Source organism: Netta rufina, assembly GCF_964035555.1.
Source record: "Netta rufina genome assembly, chromosome: 2".
Classification (NCBI taxonomy): domain Eukaryota; kingdom Metazoa; phylum Chordata; class Aves; order Anseriformes; family Anatidae; genus Netta; species Netta rufina.
In genome coordinates this window covers 95,786,590-95,806,260 of record NC_140124.1, presented here as the reverse complement: position 1 = coordinate 95,806,260, position 19,671 = coordinate 95,786,590, and the positions used below count along the sequence as shown (strand labels likewise).

The following is a 19,671-nucleotide window of genomic DNA, read 5'->3' as shown; positions in this document are numbered from 1 at the left end:
TGCTTTGTCCTAATAGACCTCCCTCCTACTTTTACACTTTATTCACTGCTCTGGTGAACAGGCTAATGTATAATAAACCTCTCCTGCTTTGTTACCACCTGGGAGACCTCCTTTCTGCAATACCATACAGGTGATCTTTGATCAAATGTGGGCTGCTTTTGCAGCAAATTAACTTAAAGAACACTGTATCAGAATTTCACCAATCCTAAAAACCTACAACATAATTTTTGCCACCAGTAGCTAACAGTTTCCCCCCCAAATTAACGTGCAGTATTTTTTAAAGATCGGAAAGTTTCAGAAAATGCTGTATTCCTCAAAATGCCCTGTCAAAACTCGCTGAAAGTGTTTCAGTTTTTCAGGGATGTGTTTTGGAAGGAGATCTCGATTTGAACCATGTCGTGCTCCTGGGAGGCTGTGGGAGAGAGCACTGTTGGCCGTAACACAGTAAGGGCTGTTTTCCATGACACAATGGAAGCTTTATTACCAGTTCCTGCCAGCGCAAGTCTTTTGATAGTGAAACCAGTGTATCTGTAATAATAATGTATTAAAAAGGCAACAGAGTCTTGAAATGCTCTACTGGAAAAAGATCTATCTTTGGGAACAGAATGTAAGTATCTGGGAAGTTCTGTGTTTATTGAGCAACACTGACTGAAATACCATTCCTAGAACAAGTTATCTCAGAGATCACATATAAAGGAAAGATTGCAGGGAACAGAGCTGAGCAGTAAGATGAAGTGAAGGAGTCATGTTAAATGAATTGCACAGCTGGATCCCGGTTCTGAATCCATATATTTGAGAACTAAGAATGAACTCAAGTGGAAAAAGAAACTGCTGCAAAAGCTCTTCCTTAGCTGGATCTGCAGCAGTTCTCCACCCTTTTAGAAGTCTTCATGATCTGTATTTTTTATTGTTCTGTTATTAACAGAACAGTTTCTCTGATAACAGCATAAGAATACAAGCAGCCATCAGACCTGTAAGAAGCCCTTCAAAAATGATCATAGACATGCAATACAAGTCAGAATCTGTCTGCAATTCAGCAAGTCCAACTTCATCTACACATTAACATTTTTTCGGAGGTATCTTTTGCCATCAGAGGTAGTATTTTCCCAGACCTGAAGGTGGAACTCTTGTTCCTTTGATGATCTTTGTGAGTGCCACAGCATTTTGCATTGTCTTTTTTTCTGCCTTGAAGAAATAAGGAACTCTCTGAAGTCACTGCTGGGTTGACTGGGAGATCATGTTAACAGTGGCAGCAAAACTGGACAGCTGGGTATGAATGCTGTGTGCACAATGAGATGTGCCAGAAGCTCTTCAGACATTGCCTGTTAGAAATCACAGACACACAAAATCTATCTTTTTGGAAACATCTTTGGGATTCTATTATTTTTATTTATTTATTTTTTTTTCTGCTACATAGGTAGACTTCTTGGTCTTCTTCTGGAGTCAAGACATTTAAAGACAGAAAAGACCAAGTGGTCATATCAGACTGCACAGAGTCTCTGACTATACTACAGCAAAACTGCAGCGGTGTATGCTTAAACTATAGTACACCTTTGGAAAAATTCTCTTTCTCTCTCTTTTTTTTTTTTTTATTATTTATTTATCAATTTTGAATTGTTTCAAAAGAGATTCACAGAAAGCCAACAGTGCTTCTACTCCTCACACATCTCTAAGCCACACAAATAAAGCACACTCATGATAAAGGCACCTCTTCATCTGCATTGGATTGTGCTTTTAAAATATCTAAAATTCCTTTCATAATTTTCTTCTTTCCAATATTTAACATCCCTTTGAAGTGTAGATACTCAAACTGGATGCATTATTTCATTAAGGGTTTAATTAATGTTATAAACAAGGACAATACATTCATTCTGGTTGCATTTCATGTTCCTCTGGCTTTGCTTCAGAGTATTAGTTAGCAAAAGTTTTATTCTGGGAGCTCATGTTCAGCTGTTAACGTATTGTAATGCCCAGGTCTTTTTCAGTGTGGTCTCATGGCTGTTACTCTCCCTCAGGTTTCGAGGGAGGCCCTGAGGCCTTATCTTGAATGTCAACTTTCAATTTGCCTGTCTTAAGAAAAGTATTATTATAAACGAGGTTATCTTAAAAAGTAGGACATGGGATTTTATCTAAGTGACCCACTGTTGCTACTATTTACAACATCAGAGTAGTAATTTTGTATTTTTGTCCAAGTCACTCCTAATAGTACCAGGTCAAGAATAAGCCTCCTCAGAAGACATCTGTATGACAAATCTTCACTTACAATCATGTCTCTTGAGAATTCTCATTTGAACCAGTTTTGGATCCACTTACTATGACCTACATAGACTTTGTATTCCAGGCTGTATTTACAAGAGTAGCACACTGTCCTAACTCAGATGGAATCTATTAAATCAACATTATTACCTTTATGAACCAAACTTACATTCAAGTATGTTTAATCAAATCTCTTTCATAAAAATGTGTTCAGTGGCACTTAATTATTGGCATTTAATGACTGTAGCCCCAGTCAGGACTTCCATGTTTCTGCCCAACATCTGTGCCAAACTGGTTATGCTACGTTAGCCGGTGTCATCACTACCATTTTTAAAATATATGATCATTGTAAGCATTTTTTAAATACTCTGGCATTTATCCAGCTGTATTGTGAGCAACAGACTGTGGATGCTGCGGATTTGGATCCTTTAGCCCCTAAACAACTTTAATTGCAGTAACTACAATTTCTTCCCCACGTGCCCTATGAAAAAAACATCTAGCAGTCTGGGATGATGGTATGCAAAGTGGATGGCTAATATATACATACTGATTGTCTGGCTGATTGCTGCTAAGAAGGAAAATGTGTAGGAGCTGAGGTTTTTGCCTGCTTTTCCCTGGCTGAGGAAACAAATTCACGTTTTGAAAGACCCATTTTCGCAAAACCTACAAAGGTGTTCTCCGAACTAGATCAGAACTGACCCAAAGGGTATGGAATGACAGACAGATGCAAAGATAACATAAATATTTTTCATGACCTCAAAATTATCTTTGATTGGAGATCTTAAGTCAGTTCTCTTAATGCTATTGAGTACAGTTTAAAAAAATATCTATTTGAATAGTGGCACAGCATCCTCATTAATTGTTGCTATAGAGATATTGCCGGGCAGCCAGACAGTTTTCTGTCTCTATTCAGAGGCAGCAAAATGACCAGAAGTGACAGCAGGCTGCCCTTGGATGTTTTGCTTTATGTAGATGAAAATTTGTCCTATAGCTGCCAGTATGCCTACCTGGAGCAGCAGCTCTGGTAGCCAGAGGTTGAAATACTGGGATAGGGTCTAATTATCAGTGTAAGGTACGAACAGCATTCACTTATTTTCAAATTGGAATATTCATTAAACACTTATTTTCTGAATAATGCCGTAAATGGGAAAGGACATGGTGAGGGGAGAACGGAACCTCACTGGCATGGCCTGGGCTACATTTGTTTCTTATAGCCTCATGCTTTGTATCTCCTAAGGACATAAAACTATTAGAGATTGTCCAAGGGAGGGCTCTGAAGATGGTGAAGGGTCTAGAGGGCAAGACACATGTGGGTGGCTGAGGTCCCTGGGTTTGCTCAGCCCAGAGCAGAGCAGGCTGAGGGGAGGCCTCATGGCGGCCTGCAGCTCCCTCACGAGGGGAGCGGAGGGGCAGGCGCTGAGCTCTGCTCTCTGGGGACAGCGACAGGACCCGAGGGGACGGCATGGAGCTGGGACAGGGGAGGGTCAGGATGGGGGTTAGGGAAAGGGTCTGCACCCAGAGGGTGGTGGGCACTGGGACAGGCTCCCCAGGGACGTGGTCATGGCACTGAGCCTGACAGAGTTCAGGAAGCACTTGGACAACGCTCTCAGACATAGGGTCTGATTTTTGGGTGGAGCAAGGAGTTGGACTCGGTGATTCTTGTGGGTGGTTTCCCACTCGTGACATCCTGTGATTCTGTGACCCCTAGCACCCCACTGGGCAATGTGCCAGACTTTAACTCTGTTACACTGTATGACGTACAAACGGGATTTAAGAAAAGCTCTTAAAATATGTGGTGGGCACCGGGTAACCCGTGGCCGCCCTCCAGACGCAGCCATTTATTTCACCTTCCCCCCGCGGCTGCTGGCGGGGCTGACAGCGGGGCGAGCCCCAGCCCCTGCCCTGCTTGGCTGCGGCTCCCTCGGCCACCTCGGGGGCAAACCGGAGGCGAAGAGGTGTGTGTGTGTGTGTATGGTGTACGTGGGGTGTGCTTTGTGTGTCTATTTGTGTGTTTGTGCCCCGTGTGCGTGGCGGGCGGGGCACAGCCTCCTCCCCGCCGCGGGGTGGGGGGATCGCAGCCAGCTGCCTGCCAGCGCCCCGCTCCCAGCCGCCGCATGGTGAGGGGCTGCGGCGGGGGAACCGGGACCGGGAAGGGCCGAGGGGAGGCAGGGACGGAGGGATGGAGGACGGAAGGACGGAAAAAGGAGGAGGCCGGGTGCTGCCGGCTGGTTCCGGCGATGGCGGCCCGGCCGCTTTCGCTTTCGCTTCCCCTTCCCAGCCAGGGCTCGCTGCCTGCGGTCGTGCCCTGCCGGTAGGAGCCGGGTGGGGGGCTGCGGGGCGGCGCCGTGACCCCCTCCGAGCCCCGAGCCCCAGCCCTGAGCCCCAACCCCAAGCCCCGAGCCCCAGCCCCGAGCCCCAGCCCCAACCCCGAGCCCCAGCCCCGGGGCCCGTCCCGCTGGGGCCGCCTCCCCCGCAGCCCGGGTGCGCCGGGGGTGTCCCGGGCGGGGGGCGCAGGGAGAGGTTTGGGGGGTTTGGGGGGGATTTGGGGAGGTTTGGGTTTGGTGAAGGTGGCCACAAGTCGCTGGGTCAGCACGGGGTTGGGAGAAGGTACGGCATAGGGTGACGAGTGGCTCGGCGCTGCGTTTCAGGAGGGTTTCTGTGCCCTTCAGGAGAGGGGAGCTGGTGTAGGGCGTGTAGGACATTAAGGTTTCCTTATGGCTCTCCGTCCCCCATCGCTCTCTGCTTGTGCCCCTGGCAGGGTGGGGGACGCTCAGGCCTGGGGCACCTGTTGCAGCCGTGGTCCAGGAATACAGAAAAATCCGTGTTAGGGCCCTAATTGCAGGTTGCGGGGTGTTGTGGGACAGGTACTGCGGCTGCTGAGCCGCCCTGAGCTCGCTCTGCCGGTTCAGCGGTGCCCAGGAAATGCTGGTGTTTGTCCCGTGATGTCTGGCCTTCTGTAGCTGGCTTAAAAGTGTGAGGTAAACAACGCAACAGGCCTGACGTGTTTGCCCCGTGCCTCTCAAAATGCAGTCATGTGCCCTCGCCTTACCCGGATCGAGTTTGTCTTGCTGGATCCACGAGGGCACAGATCCACCGGGAGCCACAGCCCCAGGTTTCAGCCCGCCACGTACAGCCGCTAATTCTGGTGGTTATGCAGGAGATGCCACGTGGGCAGCTCTTCACCCCACTAAGTGGGTGTTCACGTCGCTTCATGGGCACTTCAGGGCTAGTCACCGTGTGTTTCAGCCTAACAAATCTGCTTTCCTCTAGTTCCTTTCATAGCCAGTGCAGAAAAGTGTAGTCCAGAACCAGAGTGCACCCCGGCTGTATCCCACACGTTCCTCACTCACTACAGGCCAAGAGAGCAGTAGCAAATACTCTTTGCCACTCAGTTTTGAGGCCAGTACTACTCTGAGAAGTGTTTCAGGTCAGCATTTCTCTGGGTGAGCAGAACTCTTCAGATTTATTCTGCTTTTTCCTTTGGAGAACACTATGCAGTTTACCAGAAGTTCACATTACGTTTGGTTCATGTAACAGCATTTACTGAAATTTTTGATACAAGCATGTTACCGTCATAGCAAGACTTTTCTGACTGACTACAGCTATGTGGCTGTGTGATTTCTATGCGCTGCCACAGAATAAGTGGAGATTTCGGGCTACTGTCAGAATTAAATTCACACTTTCACAGTTTGGAATTTTATGTCTGAAAATCCTTTCACCCTTTACCATTATCTGACTCAAAAAGTGAAATGTGATAGCATATGCTGCTTGGACCTCCACTATCTGTGAGAGGAAGTGATTTATTATTTAAGGATCTTGTATGCTTTATATAGCCATTTATTTAGTAAAATAAAGATCAAACCAGTGAAATGCCTCAGCTTCTGTTGCTTTGTGAAAAGTGCTTTCAAGCAATAGTGTGTAGACTAATCCTTTATGTAAGATACCCTCAGATAATTTTAAGTGTATGGGGTGAAGAAACTGGAGTTCCTTGAGTGGTAAGAATCACAGGTGATTTTCAGAATTGCAGACACCAAGTTAATGATGCTCTTTATTCTAACTGTAGTTCATAATCATAGTTCCAGTTTGGGGCCATCTCCCGAAAATGTAAATATTAAAAAGAGAGGTATATATAATTTTTGCCACCTCCTAATATTTTGATAATGCTCCTGTGGTATACTTTGGATATATCTTTTTTATTATTTATTAACACAAATGAAAATTATGCTGCATCTGGGCCTTGAGCACTAAGTGTTACTTGTGTCACCGAAATATAATTGAATTTTGGTACATGAATTTTGGATGAGATAATCTCTAAGAGGCCTATAGCATCAGTGTTTGAAATGACAAGATTCTGTAGTTTCTTTGTTTATCGAATTATCTTGCACAGTGAATATAATGAAGAGCAGTTAATTGCGTATGGTTTTATCTAACTCTTTTAATTACTGATTTAGTGATATGGTATTCTCTCTGGCTTTTTTGCTCAAACTTAGATGTATTTGAGAGAATCACATCAGCATATTCCAGGCTCTCTTCTGGAGACACATGGCAGTAATGTGAGAGTGAATGAACACAAGCTGAATTTGATACAGGGAAGGTTTTTGTGGGTTTGTCGGTTTCTTTTTAACCTGAAGAATGGTCAAACACCGGAGCAGGGGTCTGAAGAGGGCATGAGTGGATGTGTAACTGGGCATGGGCTTGTGCAACCAGATCTAGCTAGTGCTTGGTGGCTTCTGAAAATCCCTTCCAACCTAAGCTGTACTGTTTTTCTGTGATTACTCAAGAAACAGGTGTTAAAGCTTTGGAAATTACTGAAGTTATCCTTAGAAAAACACAAACACAATAAATTATGCAAGAAAGCGTAGATTTCCTTGACATTGCGTCTGGAACTGACATACTGTTAGCACACAACCATGTGAAGATAACTTTATTTAGCATATCGTATTAACTTCAAAAAAAAAAGGTAAATCTTTCTTGCATTTTTTCTTATTGATAATTTATAGCTTAGAATTTTTATTGTGAAAGCTGCTGTATTGTATGAGAAAACATCAAACAGAAGAGAACGTAAGGAGTTTTTATGTTTCTTCCTAAATTTCTCGCTCTTAGTTTGCAGTGAATGGTAGGCATCGGTGCCTTAAAAAGGCTCTTAGACACTGTTGTGTCGGTGAATTCACAGTCTGGGAATTGGGATGGTGGAGAAGATGACTGTCCAGAGCCCTGTGTGCAGCTAAATACTTGAATTTTAAGCCATGGCTGTATTCAGATTACCTGCTCAAGATGTATGGCTACATTAACTCGCCTTTCACAGCGGAACAATTTGAAAACCAACAGGTTAGGTGACTTAACATTCTTATCGATCTCTAGATACCAGTAAAGGTTAGGTACCACATGAGGGTGAATTTAGCTCGCTCTCAGCTGTGTTTGTGCTAGTGCACAACGGGCTGTGGTTTTCCATTAGTTCACGTTGTGTGAGAAGGCCGAAGAAATTGCGTCGTCTCCTCTTCAGCACGGTTCGGTGTTAAAGAAAAGCACGATTTGGAGACTAAATTTCTTTGAGGAACCAATTTTTAATTAATTCTAGCTCATAAACTAGTGGATTACTTTATAAGCTGTCAGGAAATTAAATGTGTGCTCAAAGAGAGGAAGTATTACAGTCTGGCATAGGATGCTTTTTGTCTTTTGTTCACGGTAGAAAAAAGTCTGGTCAAAGTGGAGTTCAGCTGGGAGATACAAGAGGCTTTTTCAAAGGTTTTAGGGACTGTGGTGACCAAGGTATAGTAAAAGACCAGGTGTATGTTTTATCACCTTGCATTTAGGTGTAGTGTGTTTAGGTGGAAAGAGTAAAGCAGCAGAAAAGGATATAAAGTTCTTGTTACATCCTGAAAAAGGTGAGGCTGCCCACTGCGTGTTTATTTGAAGATTTGGACAAAGAACTACTAATATAAATGCACTGGGTAAGGAAGGGGTTTTTAAGGTTCCTTGGTAAGTACCTCCCTGACTGGTTCAGTCAAGACCAAAATCAACTGGTGTCTGCCATGAAGGTCTCTCTGCCGATGGGAACCACAGAGCTCACAAAAAGCTGAACGCTCCTGAAATGAGAAAAGTAATGTGTAATTTTAACGTTAATAATACACTTGGCTGCGTGAAAAATAGATTTTTCTTTACCTGTTACATTCTGCTGGGCCTGATCTGTAGCAGGAGGATTACGCTGGTTTAATTACTTGAAATTAGTTCGCTTGCTGGAAGAGTAACCTGATGTAGTTGCTGTCGTAGTACAAGTAATTTAAGATAACTAATTCAGCATGTGTCTTTTTACTCACGCAGTTGTACAAAACTTTCTCATACACGTCTGCCCTTAATTCAACTTCGACTTCCTGTTTTTGTTAATATAGAAAGAAAATCTCATTTAAATAACCTCTGCTTATGCAGTACTAAAACTACAACATTATCTCCATTATCTCACAATAATTTTTCTTGTCCCTTGTGTGCAGTCAGCATAGTGGAATTCCTTTATATTAGTCATGTACTCTGTATATAAATGCTGTTATATACAGCTATATACCTGTTATTATATACATATCTTATTCTAGAGAAGGGAAACTTTGAAATTATGTGGGTTTTTTTGTTCTTGTTGTTTTATTTTTTTTGCATTTGCAAGGAGTAAAATTCAGGAGGCCTATGTACTGATTCTGCAATATTTCAGTAACCTGTTTAAGGCATCATCCCACAAAGGGTTTAGTCACCAGCAAGGGACAAATGCAACGTGGAGTGGAAACTTTCAGTCAGATGCTCTTGCTCTTTCTAGAAAGGGAAATTCCAGAATTAATTTTATTGTGGAGCCTTTTCAGGATATGTTTTACAATTTTTCTGATGATTCAGAATGTTAATTGGCAAAACTTGAGCTCTGATCAACCAAAGCATCTAATCACAAGCTTTATTCAACCAAAGCCTTCCACGTATCCTTTTGTTGCAACGCACATTTGCATCTGCCTTATTTAGCTAGCTATTTTTTTTTGCTGTTATTGTTAAATTTTATCTGTGAAAAATGATCCCCAAGTCCTGCAAAGATAGGGGAATAATGCATTTACATGTAAATAAAAATGCTAATAAGGTATGCATTTTTAAGTAGTTAATGCTGCTCAAATGTGGTTTTGGAGTAGATGTGGAAATTATTGGAAAAATGGAATTACCTTCTTTTGCTTGCTTTTAAAAAGTGAATTCACTTTTTTTAAAGTGAATCTAAATGATTACATTTTGTAAGCCTGTAATTTTCTTTGTATTTATTTTTTGTTTTCTTTTAGGGTTTTTTACCTTGGTAAAGGTATATTGTGCAAATATTAGCTCGAAGGAGGCTTTTTAGGATGTCTGAAGATGATGAAAAAGTTAAGCTCCGTCGAATCGAACCCGCCATTCAGAAGTTCATCAAAGTGGCAATTCCGACAGATTTGGAGAGATTAAGAAAACACCAAATAAACATTGAGAAGGTTAGTGTTCGCTTTTTACTAATATAGCTCTTTTTACAGTATAGAAGCTGTCATCCTGAAAGGTTATGCACAGATTTCAATGAAAAGTTGATTATTAAATGTTTTAGTTCTGGCTGAAAATGAAACTTCTGTATTATTGTCTGGTCATTCAGTATGTACAAAGGCCGTAACATTTGTGGGAACCAGTCAGTTTACAGAGTGAGAACCACTACTGTTTTCTGTTAAGAAGCTGTGTTAAGGAAAGCATGCTAATATTCTTACTTTAATTCACTTGTTTGTGGCCAACTATTCTGAATAATTTACCGTTCATACCTATCTTTTTCTATATAGGTTTTTAAACTGAGCTAAAATAAATAGATTAAATTCTAAAACTGAAAAAACTGGAAAATAATAGTACCACATTTTTAGCATGGTTACATGCTTCTTGTTGGTATTAGCTCACTCTTGGTAGTAAAACTGAATATGTTTCCAAGAAAAAATAGTGTTGAATTAAATTCTTGCGTATGCTATGGCCATGCATATACTTCTAAAATAAATGTCCCCAGCACAGTTATCTGGCATGAAATGGCCTTTGTCCATATTGTAAAACCCTCATATTCTGCAAAAGCAGGATGGCTACATCCACACTGCTGTGTCAGCCTCTAAACAGCAGAAATTCTTTAAATAAGAGAGCCATTTGACCTGGACAAAAGCTTGCCAGGGACAGTTGTAACAATTTAGCAGTACTGGCGATCTGATTTTAGACTCAAAACATAACCACTGTTTATTAGAATAAATATGTAGCCCATTAGCCCATGGAAACTGAAACATCAGTTCATCAAGGACGGTGGTAAGAGATTTACTAGAACAAGTGACACCAATAAAAAAAGAAGAGAGCGAGTGACTCAGTAGATGAGCACACAGTCATAATATCAACGCTGCGATGGAAATTTTGAAATTACTAATAAAATACGTATTTGTTTAGAAAAGATTATGCTTACCACCACAGAAAAATGAGTGACAAGTAGTGTCCAGTGTTCTGCAAAATTCTGTACACGTTTGTGGAAAATCATACCTCTTAGTAATTTCACAGGCTTATTCGCAGTATATAAAATCCAGTGTATATGTAAATCTGTGCAGGACAGCCATCTACAGATTTTTTTACCACATGTGGAACAAATGAAGAAGTTGGAAGAAAACATGATCATTTGTGAACATGATTTTAATTTCCTGACAGGCGTGGTCTGAAGGGTGTGTGTAATGTTATTGTTGAAACTTACATTTTGCTGCTGTCAGTTGTTCACAACTTTACCTTAATTTTACTGTAACTTTACCAAGTGTGCAACCTTTGGGATGAAATTTGCTATGCCAGGTTTCTGCCTTGAGTAGTTTGGGGATGGGGAGGAGGGAGAATAAATCCTTGTAGCCAGAAAATAATGTGTTGTTTGATTGCTAGTCATTTCTTTTTATAAGAAATGGTTAGCTTAAGGGATAGCAAGTGGGTGATAGCTTACCGATAGTCATTTCTTTCAAAAGCAGTGACATGGTTGGAACAGTAACTTCAGATCTGTTTGTGGGGTGGTCTTCGTTAAAACTGTACATTTTGCTGTGCCTGTAAAAGTCTGCTATATTTTGGCCAGGAGGTGTGATTCTGAAAAAGAAAAATGGTTTGCAGGTACTCAGTAGACACTGGTTAAACTCCACCAGCTGAAGATTACTGAAGATTTACCCAATGCTGAGCGTACTCCTGTGGCTAGAAATTACAAGAAATCCTGGAGTTGCCAATTTGATTTGTCATGAATCTGGATGAAAACAGGGAGTTTATTTTTCTGTTTTCTTTCCTGTAATTGTGTGCAAGAGGAATCTTCTCCTGGGTCATTTGAATAGAGGATAAAGAGTTGAATGGGGAGCTTGTGAAGAAGTACCTCAGGATGCAAAGTGGAAGTGGTGGCTGGCCGTGGAAAGAGAGAAGAATTGGGACAGAGGAAGCCCTGGGACTGCTGGGACTCATGATGGCTGATACTAGTTGGACTCCTTTCCTTAAGGGTGTAATAAGGCTGCAATAAGGATATGAACTGCAATATTCACAAATTGAAAAGTATAGTAGTACAATATTTGCCTGAAGCAATAGCTTCTTAATGAGATGAGCTATTTTTTCAGTCACAGCGTATTGTTTACTCTCTGTTATTCTATATTTGTCTAATTCATTACATTACCTAGATGCCCGTGGATTCAGCATTTTCTTGCCTTGGAATCAGCCGCTTTGCTGCAGCTCTGTAGGCAGACTACAGAGTGATAGAGATCCAGAGTCAGTATTAGCTTGATTTGGGTGAGAGGATATGGGAAGAAAGGAGCCTCGCCTGCTGAATTGCTCTGGAGAAGCTTACAGCCTCCAGGATCAGTGCGTATGTTTTCGGTGTGCGTGGCCAGTGCCTAGCAGTGGCTGCAGAACTAGCTAATGGCAGCTAGCAGAGAATAATATGAAATAGGGTGGAATTCAGGGCGCTTAGAGAGCTTTGTAATGCCTGTTTTGTTCAAATAGAGACAGTCCTGGTAGCTAAGTTGTTCCACTAAATAGAGGATGGCATAAAAGCTGTGTCCTTGCCTGAGAGGAGCAGATGGGTGGTCATGGAAAAAAGGTAGAGTGTTGATGGGAGGGGAGGCTGACCTGTCAGTACAGAATGGGAAATGGTTAACAAGGCACATTAACAGGGCACAAATTGTTTTCTTGCACTTTGAAAGTCGATGGTGTAATTAGGGAGGGACAGTGGAGGGGATGAGCATAGCTGTTATGCTGCTTGAGTGTTTTTGGAAGAGTGTCACTTTGTCCAGCGAGATAGAATCTTTGCTGTGTATTGTTCACATATGGGAAAAAAAACAAACAAACAGAAAACAAAACAAAACATAAAAACACACTTATTTAGCATCCATAAACACCCCAATAAGAATCTTCAAATGGTATTGGGTGCTGTAATGGGGGATGACCTCGGGAATTGCTACATTTGCTCCATGTGCATGGCTGGTGAGGAGGAGTAGCCAGCTAGTGGTCGATCCTGCTGAAAATCTCTTATGTATTTAACCAAAGAATAATTACGCCGTATCTACCCAGATAGTGTCACCATGGAAAGGGATAATACACATTTCCACTTAGTTCAGCCAGGGGTTGCTAAACTGAAGTCTTTGTTGAGCCAGCAGCTCAAACGAGTTAAGCATTCTTGTTTTGCAGACAGAAGGGAGAATCTTTGGAAGGATGGCATTCTAGAATCTAGAAATTCTAGAGTCTATAAGAAAGTGCAGAAAATTTACATTTTGAATGTAAAAATCTGAGGCAATCTAAAGTATTTAGGGCATTCCTTGAATTTTCTAGGTTGTTAATGATGTCAGTGTGAATGATCTGTCCAGTCAACATAATAAATTTGCATATCAGAAAAACCCTTAAATACTTGTAAACACAGATCTTAAAAAGGCGTTAAGTGCATTTCCTCAAAACATCTCTGTTTTGAAAGCTAGAAGAGGCAGTAAATATTCAGTACAGATTTGTCTTTCTTATTTCGGTTAGCCATTAATAGAAAATGTCTGCATCCCCAGATAGTGTCAGTCTTGACAAATTTGATACTGGAATGAGTAACGAGTGGAATTATTAGAAACAAGTAACTATTCCTAAAACTTTTAAGTAAACACTTGGTAACTATACCAGGAGGTATTCAGCTGTACTGAAGACTTCAGAACTTCTGTGTATTGATTAAAAAGATGTGACATAAGCATTTATGAGAAGTAATACATACGAGTATAAAATTAGTCCCTGAATGTCGGATTCTTTAAAAAGTCCACACTTTGTGTAACATTCTAAGAATTTGAGTTTCTTTATTTTTTTAAATAGTTTTCGAGCTGTAAGAACTATCAATATTTCAAAGTTTACCCTATTGATAGCTTTACGAGAACGTGAGAACAAAAATACAGCAAACCTGAATTTGAAATCTATCACTCTAGATATTTGTGAATGATCAGAACATTAGCAGTAGTTTGGTTGAAGTACTTCCATAATCGTTTACATTTGTACATCTTATATACAATGATGGCATTTTAACCGTAATGAATGTGTTACAGTGCTTCTGTGAGCTGTCAGCATCAGCAGCTTAAATGGTTTTCTCAAAAATATTTTTTGTAAAATTAACTTTCAGCCATGCAAACCAAATATCCCTGGGGTAAAAGGATAATTTTGTAGAATCTAGTCTTGTTTATTTTACAGGCTACTTTTAAGCAAAAATCACTAATTATGTCAAATTGCTTAGAGCAGCAACATTATTTACTTATGATGAAGCCAATATCTCTAACCTCATTTCATGAATATTGATTTAAACCTGAGGTTCCAGAGATAGTCCAAACAATTAATCTACTAAATCACTGTTTGAAGAAACTATAAAATCAATATATAATGAAATTTGACCTTGAGTATACCTTTCCAGAGGAAGTGTCTACCATATATCCATCATCATAGCATTGCTTCTCAAAGGTGACAAGGAAACACTTTTTGGAGTTCAACTTTACATGTGAGCCTTTCTAAAGATTTAAACATTAAGAAATCAGTAATCTATACTTGTTTTTGTTTTTAATTTCATTTTTTTTTACCCAAAAACTTCTTTTTTTTTTTTTTTTAAAGCATGTTATCTGGATTAGAAGGCCTTTCACTCCAAATCAGGTTATAAAATGCATGCTTATCAAAAGGAGTTTCAGCTTTCTGTTAGCTTCTGTCAGATGAAAGCAAGGTGGAGAGGTGGAGATACTGGCACACTGCCCTGAACTTTGTTGGCAATAGGTGACTGTCCTTAAAAATATATATATATATAATTTATTATTATATATTATAACGTTATATTAATATACATTATATATGTGCTAATGCTAAAAAAAAAGATTATGCTTAATCCTAAAAAAAAAAAAAGAAAAAAAGTGCTGTAAGACAGCATTCTTTTCTCTGTTGCTCTCAGTTTTAATTTCGTTTCCTGTGACTGTGCCAAAGTTAAAGCATTTTGTGAAATACTTCGTCTTTGGCTAGGGACCATTGATGTGGTGAGAAGATACCTAAAGGAGAGGCGACACAAAATGAGAAAATAAGAAATTTGTGTCTTACTGCAGTCTTCATCACAGTGTATACGTTTGCCTAAGACGTTTATTGTCTAAACCGACATTTATTAAGATTTTAGAAACATTGCTGGGCACTGCCTGCTACAAAAATGAATGCAGGGGGTATTCTGAAAAGTTAAGGAAAGAGAGGTTAAGAAGGAAGAATTCTCTGCCCACGTGAATGCCATTGCCCCAGGTGTATTAAGTCATTGAATTGTTTGACGTCATCACTTGCATACTATGAATTTCAAAGCAGTGCTTTCAATAAACGTTCTGAGCATTTCTGCTAGAAATGATTAAGAGCAGTAAAGGTTTCCTAAGGAATTGTTGTTCTTCTTTGGGAAAATTCCTTTTTTCATTATTGAGAATGCGGACAGTGTATCGTAGTCGGTTGAAATTGAAAAGATATTTTTTCCCCAAACCCTTCTTGTTCCCCCCTCAGAAATTCTTGTTTCAGTATTTTTTCAGGGGTGACTCAATTGGAAGATCTAATGCTGATACAGCCTTGTTGTGTGTTTTGTTTTACAGAGTAATGGTAATAATTTTAATGGCATGATAATTTATGCAGAAGTTGGTAGTTTCCTAGAAAAATCACTTTAATATATCTTAATTTAACATTAAACATTTTCTCTTACAAAAGACTACAGTATTAAGATCTGTTTTCTCTTAAAACAAGAAGTAAATTCATATTTCTTTTCATATTTTAGAACAATGAGTAACTTGTGTTCTGTGTTGCTCTGGCCTCTATAATTAAGCAGAGAATTATTAAAAGATGTACACTGTGGATAAAGTGATTTTTTAATTGGGACCAACGCATATTAGGCAATTGGGGTGTTAACGTCTACATAAAAATACATCAGAAATCATGGTAAATATTTTATTACTTAAACAATTTAAAAGAATGTCCTAATATTGTCAAGTATTGTAACTGGATTCTTTGATGGTTTCAGCACCTATTCCAGGAACCACAGTTTCTATTTTTCTATCATTTTACTAAAGAATTCTCTATTTTGATGACAGTGTATGTATCTGTTAAGTCCACAGGGACAACAATAGCAGGGATTGATTTATTTTTATGACAAAAAGGTTTACGTGTGTTCATATGCAATGATTTTGCAAAACTTGCTTTCAACTAGTGGAATAATTACTCCAGTCTGTCCTGTGCCTGAATGCCTATAACTCAGCTATTTTACCATCAGTTTGGGAAAATTAAAGTGATTATTTATTGAATTTTCCTTTTTCTGCTTAGCCACTTGGTAAAAATAGCAATTAAATGAAGTATTTTTCTTTTATTTTAGTATCAAAGATGCAGACTTTGGGATAGATTGCACAATGAGCACATCAACGCAGGACGAACAGTTCAGGTAAGGATACTAAAACCACCATGGCATTAATGGAATTAAATATTCCATTATTAAATCCCATATAATACTGGTTGCTTCAGAGACAGATCTTGACAGAGAAGTGCATTTGACAGATGGATTTGACAGGTATGTGGTGTTGCTTTACTTTGTTTAAGAGGTTAGGGATTTCCTAATTGTATATTATGAGGCAAATACTGTCAGAAAGGTATTGAAACATATAACAACAATGGGTCATCACTGGGAATTTTCAGAATTCTTGAACAATACTTAGTCACCTCTTCAAGTAAAGCTGTCTTATAATAAATTTTGGTGTGTAAACTTATGGTGAATTTTTAGACACTGAGTATCATTCCAAATACACAAGCAAATGCTGGTGTCCTGGTCAGTATTTGTGTATAGCTTTAAGTGAAACAAAGTTTGGAAACTTTGGTCTTCAGTAAGCATTAGTAAATTAGATGATGTTAATTGCAATAATAAGATAATATTGGTTCTAAAGTATGGTTTCAGCCCAAACACAGGACATCTGGACTACTAGTTTGGTGTGCAAATCTATTATTAGATGCATCATGTCATCAAAGGATGAAATACCAGACCCATTTGTCTGCGTGGCATCATCTCGGTGACTTCATGCATAGTCAACCATAACTCAGCAGACAGGGAATCTCACATCTGTTTTTTAAAAAAACGCATGTCTGGATGAAAATGGTGCCAAAGCTAATGCCAAACATCAGTCTTCATGCTGCTAAATAGTACGCAGCCAAAGAAGATTATCAGTGCAGAAAACCACGAAGACCAGATCTGCATTACAACATTCTGCTGACGCAGATATAGCAGCCAGTGGTTATAACACTGCTGTACTGGCAAAACTCTGGGAACAGATGTATTTTAGCCAGCAGGAGAGGCATCTTGTGTTGGTTTCACATGTGGTTTTCAGAGCAGGGGTATGATTTTGTTGCCAGAACAAACCGTTTGTGACCCGTACTGCCTCATGACAAGCAGGCTTTGCCAGTAGGGGTAGCACAGTTCTTAAACATTGTGTTTAATAATTATGATACTGTGAGTTCCCATGTTTGTTGCAATACCTTCCCAACTCCTATGGGAAATGAGGCCAGAAGAAAAAAAAAAGAAAAAAAAAAAAAACATGAAAAAAATCAGAAAGAACTTAATCCTAATTGAACAAAATTATTAGTATTAGACGGAAGTCAGAGCTAGAGGTACACGTCTTTTTTTGAGGACTGGAAGGTATTAAAGAGGTTTTATAGTGTAGATGTTAAGAAGTTATACCTGAAATCCACTTGATTTTTCTCTTATTTGGAGGTTTGCATGTTTATTATGTTTTTCACCAAACACTTTTGAAATTTGAATATGTTTATTGTTAGTGTTAGCAAAAGAGTCTGCCAAAGGTGTTTGCAAAATCAGTCCTATTAAAACAATGTCATTCTAACAGGTGTGTAGAAAGCAGGTGTTTGCCTATGTCTGTGCTCAAATCTATTTTCACGTATAAGGGGTAGGAAAGGCTACTCTTGGAACTCCTTATCATGAGTACCATTTGTCTACCAAGACAAACTTTTGATAAGACTTAGGGCAATAGCAGTCATGTTGAGGATGTTGTTTTTAAATACATGAAGTGCTCTAGTAATAAAAACTCTTACTTGTCTCTAGAAAGATTTATGCTTGTCTTGAGCCTAAAGCCTGCCATTTTCACTTTCAGTCAAAACAGATTTTTTTTATTTTTTATATAATACTTTTTGCTTTTAGATCTGGGTGCAGGTTACACATTAACACACATTCAGATATCCACAGAGCAGAATAAGTATCAGGGTCCATGCAAGAAGTGTGGAGTAGCTCTCTGTTTTAATTAAAAGAGTTAGTAGTCTGGAGTACTTGATAATAAATTATACGACATGTAGAATGTGTTTGCTGTAAGCTGTTTAAATGTTTACCAATGGACTTGTGATCTGTTTGTTTGTGAAGAAATCAGATTAATTATTGTGATACCAAATGTTCTCTGCAGCACACACTTTGCTCTCAAAATTAGATGTTGTAAAAATACATTAGGGATCCCTAAGTCAATATTGACCCAAGGCATCCGCCACAGGTTTTAGACAAATATATGCACAGCCACTCTACATTTAATCCATGTGCACATAATTAGCCATTTTTCTGAATTTTCAGTTTACCCAGAATAATTACTTCTGTGGTACGTTTGATGATGGTCAAAATTATAATAGAAGGATAGCATAAGTGTGTTATACCTCTTCTTTCTGGTGACTGGGTGCCACATTAAAAACTTCTAAAAAGGAAAGTGAAGAAAGTGGGAAAATCTTTGTGTGAGAGACGATGACACCCTTTCAGAAATACTAAGAAAATGGCTTTTGTATACAGTATTTTTTATGGTGTCAGGGAAGGGTCATGTAAAATCAGTTCACTGTTGTAGCCTGTTGCCATCTGTAGGGTAAATATAGCCAAGATTTAGATTTTATTTGACCTGCATCAAAACCTGCATTTTATCATATCCCCAACATTTCGTTCTTCCTGAACTGATCCTGTGGGGGCTGCCCGCAGGCAGCAGCTCCTCAAGCACTGCTCCCACACAGCTCTGTCCCACGGGGTCCATCCATCCATCCCCCAGGAGCAAACTGCTCCAGCACAGGTCCCCCACGGCTGGGCGGCAGCTCCCCCCAGACCCCCTGCTCCTACGGGGGCTCCTCTCCACGGGCTGCAGCTCCGGCCCGGGGCCTGCTCCTGCGGGGGCTCTCCATGGGCCGCCACAGTAATGGGTAGTGTTAGGGGCCATGTAGGCTAACAGGGGTAGAGTGAGTGAAGTGCTGGAGCTTCTGAGTGCTCTGGGGACATCCATACTGCCAAGGACATGTGGCTGAAGCAGATACTTATATGGGGAATTTTGAGGTAGCTGTTGCTGGGAGCCTTAGGTAGAGCTTCATTTTTTTCCTGTAACTGGTGGAGATACCACACATTGCATGGAAAAGACCGAAGTCATAAGTATAAAATGATCCTGCAACTCAAATACCTTCTGCCTTTTTGAGGGTTTTGGCCTCATCTCAGCCCACTGACATTTGTGTAAGGTGAGGCCATGCAGGTGCAGTGTTTATCCTCACGTCCAGGGCCTCGTGCTGGGTCAACACTGAAGCACTGCAGTGTGCTTAACGCTCTTTGTCCCTGCCCCTTTCCATTGTGCTGTTATTTGTCCGTAATGAGCAGCATGCTCCGTGCCACGTCACTGGCAGTGCAGGTCACTGTGTGTCTTTGCATGCAGTCAGATGGGAAATGAATTGTTTCCTTTTTTTTTTGTTGTCACCAGTTACTTGTTTGCAAATGTAATGAAATTGCTTGCCCGTGAGAGGCGGCTGTTTTTGGTACAACGTTTGTGGTGATGTCCTCAAGTGTCACGTATTACAGTATGAAGTGGTGATGGTATTTTTAGGTGTCCTACGGTAAGTCTGTGA

At 40.2% G+C, this 19,671-nt stretch overlaps 1 protein-coding gene across 4 annotated transcripts in view; it reads left to right on the top strand.

Annotated features, from left to right (window-relative positions):
* The first annotated feature begins 4,079 nt into the window (after positions 1-4,079).
* STX17 (syntaxin 17) overlaps positions 4,080-19,671 on the top strand; it is a 30,539-nt gene continuing 14,947 nt past the window's right edge. For 2 of the 4 annotated variants that reach the window (XM_084281872.1, XM_084281869.1), the window contains exons 1-3: positions 4,288-4,373; positions 9,555-9,737; positions 16,139-16,204. In XM_084281872.1, coding sequence (XP_084137998.1) covers positions 9,615-9,737; positions 16,139-16,204 — 189 coding nt within the window. In that variant the 5' untranslated portion in view covers positions 4,288-4,373; positions 9,555-9,614. Of the gene's footprint in view, positions 4,212-4,287; positions 4,374-4,444; positions 4,568-9,554; positions 9,738-16,138; positions 16,205-19,671 lie in introns of those variants that run through there. The other 2 variants (XM_084281870.1, XM_084281871.1) reach the window with 2 other exon arrangements.